At 33.9% G+C, this 11152-nt stretch overlaps 2 protein-coding genes across 3 annotated transcripts in view; one reads left to right on the forward strand and one right to left on the reverse strand.

The window, feature by feature from the left end:
- The first annotated feature begins 173 nt into the window (after positions 1 to 173).
- On the forward strand, positions 174 to 4006 carry LOC112049393 (dnaJ homolog subfamily C member 25 homolog). The gene has a single exon (XM_024087261.2). It carries the CDS (start codon positions 338 to 340, stop codon positions 1349 to 1351), a length of 1014 nt encoding a protein of 337 aa, XP_023943029.2. The 5' UTR covers positions 174 to 337; the 3' UTR covers positions 1352 to 4006.
- Positions 4002 to 11152, reverse strand: part of LOC112049401 (blood vessel epicardial substance) — a 70877-nt gene continuing 63726 nt past the window's right edge. For both annotated transcript variants that reach the window (XR_002887086.2, XM_024087272.2), the window contains one exon: positions 4002 to 10546. Coding sequence is in view for 1 of the 2 variants with exons in the window: in XM_024087272.2 (XP_023943040.1) it covers positions 10482 to 10546 (65 nt within the window). In the remaining variant the exon portion in view is untranslated. The remainder of the gene's footprint in view (positions 10547 to 11152) is intronic.

Consider the following 11152-nt stretch of genomic DNA (forward strand, 5'->3'; position numbering starts at 1 on the left):
TGATCTTATTGATATGATTAGGTAATTAAAAATGTAAAAAACATCAACTGTTGAATTCAGAAAAATTACTAATTTGTTAATTAACCATTAAGTAATTGTATTAAAGGAGTGTTTGAATTTAACAGAATAATTACGTAACTATTCATATCCGAACGCTTAAATTAGCTGACGACGACATGACGTTGACATTCGTTTGTCAGAGTGACAGCACGACGGACAGTGCGACTACGAGTTGCGAGCTCGCGAAAGTTTAGCAAAATTTTTAATTTAAATTGAAAATTCAGTACTGGCCAAACTTGGTTGCATATAATAACTTATAATATGTGATAGAGTAACAATGGCGCGACCATACGTACGTTTTGTCTTAATATATTTAGTATATCACCTGACAGAGGTCTCCGGCCACGACCACTTGCTCGACGGCATATATTGCGGTAAAGCGAACTGCTACGAGGTCTTGGGAGTTACAAGAGAGGCGACCAAAAATGAAATCGCCAAAAACTACAGACAATTGGCGAAGAAGTTTCACCCGGACATGCATAGAGGCGAAAAGGAGAAACAAGAAGCGGGAGAAAAATTTAAAGAGATAGCGACCGCGTACGAGATACTGCGAGATGAGGAAGAGAGAGCCGACTACGACTACATGTTGGACAACCCTCAAGAGTACTACGCCCACTACTACAGGTACTACAGACGCCGTATGGCACCCAAGGTGGACGTGAGAATCGTCGTAGCCGTGACTATCACCATCATATCCATTATACAGTACTACAGTGCGTGGTCGAAATACGACACGGCCATTACATACTTCATGACAGTCCCCAAGTACAGGAATAGAGCTCTAGAGATTGCCAAAGCGGAAACTAAAGAATCTCAAAGTAGAAAAACTAAGAAAACTAAGGCCCAGTTGAAACTCGAGCAGGACATGTTAATAAGACAAGTTATAGAGGAGAACATGGATATAAAAGGTGCATATGCTAAACCAGAGATCACTGACATATTGTGGATACAATTGATAATATTTCCTTACACTGCAGCCTGCTATATCTATTGGCATTTAAGATGGTTGTGGAAATTCACTATATTAAAACAACCATATGGTATGGAAGAAAAACTGCATATAATAAGAAAGTATTTAAAGGTTGGTAAACAACAGTTTGATGCTATGGAAGACAAGGAAGTGCAGGAGTTCCTAGACGAGGAGCTCTGGATACGAGAGAACTTTGAAGTTTGGAAGAGCAGAAAAGACGAGGAAACCAAAAAAGCTCTAGCAGAGAACAACAAATACAAACAGTACCGTCGGTACATCAAACAGCATGGAGTTGGAAGGATGACCTTTGACGACTCATGATAAAATAAGTTGTTTTGTTTAATAATATTTTATTTATGAAATAGTGTTATTTTATCAAGTTGAGTGAGATTTTTGTGTGGTTTATATATCATTACAGTACATTATCTGTGAAGCTATAAAATATTCTCTATCTGTTAATAACTTACCATGACTGACAATTGGGACAAACCCTTTGAACGTACAAGAACCAAACATATAAGAGTGATTTTTGTCTGTTCTGTCTAGCTAATAGGATGCCAAGTGAATTAAAAAAATACATATTTTTATAATAGTTAACTACAAAATCTGGACATGACATATGGTCCCCATTTTATTAACCGACTTTAAAAGAAAGAAAGATTTTTTTTATTCAGTCAGTAAAACTCCACAATATTGAAACAAAAACAAACATTAAATGAAGACAATTAAGAAGCACACTGACCAATTAAATGTTTCTCACTCTTCACTTACTTTATACATAAGGATGTTCCATGTTCCTCTATATCATTGGTTCCCAAAGTGGTCTAGGTGGACCCCCTCAAAAGACTCAACAGCAGGGGTCCATGTTGTTGTAACAAAAAAATGGGGGTTCACGGTTTGTAAGTGGAGGTCCATGAAATTGTATCTAGTTTCATCCTGATTGGGGCGTTTTCTAAATAAAATAAGTGAGAATTCCTACCTAGTAAAAAGAGTACTAAAAACTGATAATTTTGTTGTTAATTAGAATGGAGCTGAGCCGCAACACAAATTTCCATAGTTAGATATATATGATTTTTCCAGTGGCGTGCACAAGGCTTTTAGCTAGGGCAGGCTCTGTAAGTTCAAATTTATGCATCTATGAAGTGCGCGCCACTGGATTTTGTAAACTTTGGGAAATGGTCGAAATGTAGCTGCAGTGCAGGCGGTCTATCGGAACTAGCTAGATTTCGCAACTGGTCTATGAGAAAAAATACTCTGCCCGAAATAAGTCGGATAAGAAAAAACTTTCCAGTGGTCCACTAAGTTTCCAGTAATCACCAAGTAATTAAATGATTTTTTTCGGTGTTAAATTATATTAAACCAGCCAAACATTTCACATTTTATATTGTTTGTGTTAATTTAATTATAACTACTACTAATATATACTAATAAAATCATTTTCATAGTAATGGTCATAAAAATCATAGAAATTACATGAATTTATGATCCTAATAAATATTTCACACGTTTTTTCTTTTACAACTACTTAGCAATAGCAATAAAAAGTAACTTAAGTGACATTACCCAAGTACTTAAATATATTCTGTTCATTGTTTGAAAAATGTCATGATAAGCTCAAATATGACCAACTTTTGGGTTTTACTTTTACTCTTGTAATGCCAGAGCAAATGCACATGCTTGCACTGAAAATAACAGATACCACAGAGAGCCAATTTTACACATGCCCTTGTCCCTAATGCCTTCATAGTGCATATAGTTAATCATCATAATATTATGTAATAGGGATGATGACAGTTTTTTAAATTGAATATAAATTAAGAGTATGCTAATAGTAAAGCAATTTTGTAAAAGTAACAAGGTATCTGCGATCATTACTTCCGGAGCTACAGATTACAGGATTTAAAGGGTCAGATTTGCGGCTCTGCCGCGAATCTCTGAAAAACGCCCCATACAAAATGGTACGAACTTATGACGTCGTAGGCAATTAATTAATGATCGTTAGATTTGTATAGGCGTTTAAACAAAATTACTAATATCTTTGTTATTTCTGCGTTTATGTTTATAGTTCATATATTAAAAAATGTCACATTTAATATAAGAAAGCTAAAACTATATGAATTTTTATCTAATTACGATAAGCTCATGACTAAGGGCCCCGTATGGGTTCGAAACTAGTCGGGCATACTCCGACGTAATATCACGTGAGTTTTAGCCGTGTTTCATAATCATTTAATATGAATAACACTCACGATAGTTTAAATTCTAAAATAATTACGATAAAGTATTTTTAATATATTTTGAAATTTTATAATCTTATTTATTTTGCAAATATCCAGTCAATCTTTGCTTTTTATGTATAAATTAGTTAACATTGACCTTATTTACCCGAATTTATTATAAAAATCAATATATTCAAACCTAGTCATCATCCCCATTGGTTCAAAGTGCGTTAAATCCTAGTGTTAAGCTCTCTACAAAGTCACCACTGCTCATATTCTGAACATTGATTGGTTGTACAATACTATGTAATTATTTTCATTATTTTTTAAAAATTAAAACGAATGAAGTTTACTCATTCAGATCGACTGTCTAAATATATAGGTGTAAGTAGCCCCGTAGCATTTACCATGTATGTCTCAATACCTACGCCTGAAAAGTGATAAGTGCGCAACCGAAGAGCAGCAAGCCGCGACGTGCGCTAGGGCGCGCCCGCACGGTGAAAGGTGCGCAGAAAAAAACGTAACGCCGTCATTTGTTCATCGAATTTTACTGCACATATTTTTTTAATTTTCATTAAAAATCGATTCTTAAGGAGTAAACTCCAATAACTGTATATAGACATTTTCTTCACTTGACTGCCTTTTAGTTCAACAGACTATTATTAATGTACCTATTTATAATATTTATTTTTGTTCAACCATGTTATTGTAATGATAGGAAAATAATATAATATAAATAAAACAATTTCGTATACAATTTGTTATTTATTTACTTTGTATCTCTATTCATTTCAACATGTAGTTACTACAATGGTATAATCCACACATACATCATTTACAGTCATCACAAATGGCAATTCGGTAAGGCATTATAATGGTAGGCGTCCACAGATCCGTATCGGACGCATCGCATCAAACGGATCGTAGTATTCTTTGTATAGAAGTCACGCACGTGCGTCCACTGATTCGCATCGTACGGATCGCACGACTGTACGATAAAATTAAAAATTGTTTCAGATCAATAATAATACGATGCGGATATGTGGACGCCCGTCTTAAGGAAGCTCCTAACACCACACAACCATTCAGTGACATGACAGTCAATAAATATTGCGACATTGTTATTAATGCAAGTCTGTCTGTCTGTTACCTTTAATTGCTAAACAAACTGCTAAACCGATTTCAATGAACTTGAGTATGTAAGTATAAAAGATTAATTGGACCTTAACTTGATTGACCATTGGCTTGACAATGGTCCCCGGGGAATCCCACGTCACTTGTGAAAGTTGATGTCGTCAGATATGCTTCATCATTATCAGCATATTTAAATGACCTACCACAGGCTTCCTTACAGAGAGGATTTGGAGCATAAACCCACAACGCTACTGCAATGCAAGTTGGCGGGACACTTAGATACAATTCCAGATGTTAATGATAAATACCGAGACCGACATCTTAACATACCATAAACTTCCCCATTTAATGAATGTCTTAATGGCAAACATGATTGAAGGGCAGAAGTGTAAATGTAAATATGTACTCGTAAGTAATAGCTGAATAGGTCTGAAGCTTTTACTTGTATTTTTTTTATTTTAATATTCCTTACAAGTTAGCGGGAAATCTCACCTGACAGTAAGTAATGATACAATCTAAGATGGAAGTGGAGTAAGTTAGGCGTAGGATGAAAATCCAATTGGTTTCTACACGACTTAGTATCCGAACGCTTAATGGCTTGGTGGTGCGTCTTTACCGGTAAGGTGGTAGCTAGTTACGGTCGAAGCCTGACCTGCACCAATTAAGAAAACCTCAATCGGCCCAGTCCGGGATCGAATTCAGGACCTGAGACTTGTAATTCCACCGCGCTTACCACTGCGGAGGCCGTCAATATGCTGAAATAGATAAGGTACGGCACGGTCACATGCATGTCACTGTAGGGTTGTGCGAGAAGGAGCGAGGCCACGGAAACAGAACAAGGCCTTTAGCCAAGTGGCACATCGATTCTGTTTCTACAAACGCTAACGCTTCGAAAACTAGAAAAACTTATTGGAATGACAGATCCGATCGAAAACTTGATCACGTGACCTTTCGCTAGCAACTGTCATTCCCATGATTTTTTTTAAATTTCGAAGCGTTACCGTTTGTAAAAAGAATATCGACGTTCCACTTGGCTACACAGGCCCAGTGCTTTCGTCTGTGAACCGTTTGACGCAAACACATCTGGTATTTAACACTTCAAGGCAATTAAAAAACCTGTAATAATATTTGCTTTGACACCGAATCCAATATCGTCATTATTTTCGTGTGTTATAAGAATTGTAATTTGTTCGTGAGGAAGCCTGCTTACCTGAGAGTTTTCTTAATTCTCTACGTCTGCCAATACGCATTGGACCTGTGCGTGGTGGACTAAATCTAAGCCTTCTCAGTCTGAGAGGAGACTCTGTTCTTAGTTCTGAGATTCTATTCTTATCATCATCATCATAATCAACCCATATTCGGCTCACTGCTGAAGTCTCCTTTCAGAATGAGAGGGGTTAAACTAATAGTCCACCACGCTGGTCCAATGCGGAATTAATAATATTCGCAGGCATACAGGTTTCCTCTTAATGTTCCTTCACCGTTTGAGCCTCGTCATAGTTAATTTCTTAAAATGCACACATGTATGAAGGTACATACTTTAATTAAGAATTAGCAACAATTATTTAACACTGACTTAAAAGCAAATATTTATTACAGGTTAATATCATATGAACAATCATCACAAACCGGGAGACATCCTAGTCTGTGTACATTGGACAAACTAATTTTCGATGGTATGAAAAAAAACTGCAAAAGCTCGTAAAATTGTAAGTAGGTATAACGAGGCGAGATAAAAATCTTTTTAATATAAAATTTAACCGACTTCAAAGTAGAGTATCTTTGAAGTCATCATGATGAACTTCCGCACAGTAACGCCTGCTTCTATCCAAAAAAAAAAAAAAATCCAAAAAATCCAAAAAGGAGTCTATTTGTTTACATTATTTATCTCTCCTCGTTAAACATACTATATTAATTTCAATATCTTCACTTTTATTTGTTATGGCTCCTATACACAGCCGGTCTTGATAGACGAGTACAAGGAGTGTAAAATATCCTGAATACGAAAAAAAATCGTCTGTCTTTATTGTCGGATTACTGACGATAGTTGAGCGTGACAACGTCATAATAAATACTGATGGAATGGTTGCATTTTTGAAAAGAAAATGTCCGTTTTTCTAAAATACTGTTTAATAATCTTCATAGACCAGAATATACTTTATTTCTTGTAAAAAAAGTTGGCAACCCTAGAGCGAGGGAACGACGCATGACGTCATCTTTTTTCGAATATATAGCCGGCTCCATCAAATTATAAGACGTTGTCACGTCGAAAGTTTGCAAGATGATCTAAATCATGATCATTCTTTGGATTTTTATCCAGAAAACTGTCTCAGCGAGATTCTAAACACAATAATATACAAATATGCCTTACAACACACTCGACATTGTCTAATCATCTATCATGGCCGACAGTGTAAATGAGCCATTTAAAATAACAATCCATATATTCTCTGTACATTTATGATAACTTATAATCATCCAGCATGTCTGATAGTGTATAGGAGCCATTAAAAATTTTACTAGTCCAATGTTGCCACTTTACAAAAAAATATATAATCATATCGAGATCCATATTTTGATGCTCATTTGAGGCATAAATGACATCAATGATACTTAATAATAATGTTTTCATATTGACAAATCAATTATTATTTTGCAATGGCAGTGCATTTATTTTTATTCAAATCAACGATTATTTTTTATGAGGGTCGAAGAATATACTCTTGATACGGAAAAAAGCTTTTTTACCATAGAAAAATATATCAGAGAAAAGGAATAATTTTAACACAATTAATAAAATTAAATAATAAAAAAACACAGTAAATAAGCAACTTTTTCCGGATCAAAAACTCATATAATTGGAATGTTAATATTATCATTATGAAACGAATCCTCTATTTTCTATCAAAAAAAATCGTCAAAAATATGTTATGTATAATATGTAATGTATATTTTATTTATTTTTTGTTCTATAAATTTTATTTTGACATGTAATGTGGGGTAGGCATATATGTATGTACTTACTAAGACTCTTATGTACTTACTCGAAATTTATTATGCATTATGAAAAAATATAAGTATACATTGGTACACAAAAAAAAAAACATTATTGTATATTATGTATGTCCTATGATTGATATATCGTCTTTTTATTTATTATAAAATTCATAACATGTATGATTTCAATTCAGTACAGTCAGCAAAAAACGTAATAGGCTCAATAAAATATTATTAAAATTATTATGATTTAAATTTTCCTTAACCTTCAAAAATATCATGCAGACTGTACTTTATTTTTTCAGTATAGCCTATATTTGTTATTGTATTTTATGTTTACACATTGTATATAGTATTTTATTGTACGGATAGAATTTGAAATTATTGGCGTTCATGTGATACTTTAAATATTTTTTTTTAATTTTTGGTTTCTTTGTCATATTTTGTGCGTCCGAATATAAGCAACATTATGATTGATACAGTATAATATTTTAGAATGTGGCAATTGTGTTATATTAGAATTTTGAGAATCCATTACCTGTGGTTTTTGCGAAGCGCAGTTACAATCACAGCCAAAAATGAAATTCCATGAATGATTAGTGTTAAAATTTACCTTCAACTTTCCCAAACACTAGTGAGGGCTATAATAAAGGCGTGATAATACCAATGCGATTGCAACTGCGGCCCGCAATAAACCACGCTGTAATATATCGACTAGGTAAGTAATAATGAACATCTTTATATCATACAATAATTAAACCGATTTACTTTGTAAATACATTCAGTTCCCTTTGTAACATCTAAAATTCTTATTTACACTCAAATCTCATAAGGACACCACAAATGGCTTTGATCATAATCAAAGAGCATCAGTAACCAAGTTCCATACTTCATTTACTATTTCAAAATTTAGCTCTTTAGCTCTTCGACTATATGAACCCATAGAACACCAAATGGCGACATTGCTATTTCAATCTCGCTCAGTTAGATGTGAGCAAGATTATTATGTTATTATTTTTATACTTCGATTTTATGTACCGGTACAGTCAGCAAAAAAAAATCATTTACGCTATTGAATTTTATTTTTTTTACAGGCTATACTGCATCGATACAAAAATCGATTGGAATGTGACAGAAAATTATTATCGACAATTAGATTTTCTTTGTCTATCTATATAAAGACTATACACAAAATAATGGTTCTCATATTTGCTTCATTGTGACCATTGTCTGCATTTCCAGATCAATATGCACAGTTAACAATAAGAGTATTTTCATACTAGCGTTTTCGGGGCGTAGGCGTTTGTCAAGCGTTCCACGAACGCCTGCCTGCACCAGTATAAAACGCGTTACATAACACTGTGAAACTTGTATATACTCTAAAGTTAACTTTTCCCAAAAGTCAACTCGTTAGAAGTACAAATTACAAAATAATTCTCATGTTTATTTGTTACAGAGGACTGTTAAGGTGTTGCCAGTAAAATGTGCTTTATTAATTTATTATTTTTACTTATACATGCAATACCATACAATACATTTAATTGGTTGATCATATGGAATGATTTATTACATTCTGTGTATTTTTGTATTAAAAGTAACTTTTATGGTTTCCAAAATTTTACTGTCAACAAAAAAACAGTCCATATTACATGATATAGTACATTGAAGCTAACTTTGGACTCGCATTAAATACATGACGTCATATAAAATCATAATCAAAAAATATTTAGATTGAGATTTTTTTGCACTCTGTACAATCATATAAAATTTATTAACGAAAAACATTACTATCCTTCTTGGATTATACATAGTTATTTTCAATTCATGTATTTTCTCCGTTTGTAACAAAATAGCTGACTTCTATAAAAACATGTCTCGTCTATGACATGTTTTCGTATCAAATCCATTAGCTAAGTCTTGTTACGAATTTTGAACAAGTCCAGTGGAACGAAATAGACAATGTAAATGAAATTGTTAAATGCCTGCGAGAGAAAAGACAACCGTGTTTTTCGGCCTCTTTCGACGAGATCCCTATAAGTACTCGTAAATACACGTACGAAAATGCGATACGATTCGTAGTACAAAAAAATCTAATTACGACAAAAAAAAGACTAGTATAATCCACAAAACAATAAATTCGAGATCATAATTTATTTAGATTAAATACATTAGAATTATTCACCAGCATATATAATAAACAATAAAACGTATAATTGTTCAAGTTTAAAGAGTCAGCGACGTGCACTTCATATATGAATAAAACACTGCATATAGTCTAGGAGCTCTGTATAATCTAGCTAACAAATCAACACAGTCAAAATATTCGGGCTTATATGCAATATTTTACTCTTTTAGGCAATCAAAAACAGTCAAAATAAAAAAAAAAATGAAAAGTAAAAATAGGAAATTTCTAATCATAAAAACAAATTCAAATCTGTGCATAACTCTTGGACTCGGCTGGTGTTTGCACATGGTGTACTTCCTTAACGCTTACCCTTTTGTGAACCCTGTGCACGCCACTGCTTTAATATAAAAATAAAATAGGCACAGATAATGCAACTCAACTTAGCCAATGGATACAAGCGTTCAATCACAAAATATATCAATTAATCACCAGCTACAATCGAATTCGAACTTTACACCACATATGAATACAGTCTAATTTACCTCAGCACAGATAAATCTTCAGTACAAATGGCCCTTATGTCCACACCATAAGGTTGATAATACACTCGCGATCGCTAGTCCTCACAAAGTATACTAATAAATCTTCAAACAAAACTCGATCGAATTCGAACTTTACACCATCTATGAATACAGTCTAATTTACCTCGGCACAGATAAATCTTCAGTTCGAATAGCCCTTATGTCCACGACGCAGTATGATGCACTGGCGATCGCTTATTCTCACAAAGTATACCAATAAATCTCCAAACCAAACTCAATCGATTTCGAACTTTACACCATCAATGAATACAGTCTAATTTACCTCGACACAGGTAAATCTTCAGTTCGAATGGCCCTTATGTCCGCGGCATAAGGTGTATAATGCACTAGCGGTCGCGTCGCCTCGGCCGCACCGCTAGATGCAGAGCTTGCCCTCAAACTGGTGTTTCGTGGTCGGTTTCGTCGATGCGTCCCAAACGCCACGCGTTCGGGTCTGTAGCTGGAAAAAAAAACAAATCTTTTTGAGTTTTGTTTACCCTGTAATTATAAAATTATATTAGGGATAAATTACGTCACACGATTGAACCCGTCTCCGTCTTGTCACATTTAACCGGCTTAAAAAAAACGAGGAGGTCAATTCAACATTAAGTTTTTTTTTTTATGTTTGTTACCTCATAAATTTGCCATTTATTAACCAATTTTAAAAATATTTTTTTTGTTTAAAAAAGTATACTTCCAGATTGTTTCCAGTTTATTTTTACGTAAATCGGTTCAGTAATATTGTGGCGTTTACGGATACCATTGTAGAACTAAACAAAAAAAAAGAAAAATAGTATCTTTTTAACAAAAAAATTTAACTGCCTTCAAAGATGAATCGAAAATGACATCGTCCTTTCTATTGATCGGTTTGAAGCCGGTGCTATGCCAAATAGGCTCTTAAAGTTTATCTTTTGGTTAATTTTTTATGTTAAAAATATTTTTTTTGTTCTCCTCCCACAGTAGTGAGGTCACATGATTGTAATGTTACTTGTAGAAATTATTAAGAGCACTTCCGAAATTTAAAAACCGTCGTCTGATGAATTTTGGTACAAGAATAGTATGGACC

The sequence above is a fragment of the Bicyclus anynana genome, chromosome 13 (assembly GCF_947172395.1).
Source record: "Bicyclus anynana chromosome 13, ilBicAnyn1.1, whole genome shotgun sequence".
Taxonomy (NCBI): Eukaryota; Metazoa; Arthropoda; class Insecta; order Lepidoptera; family Nymphalidae; genus Bicyclus; species Bicyclus anynana.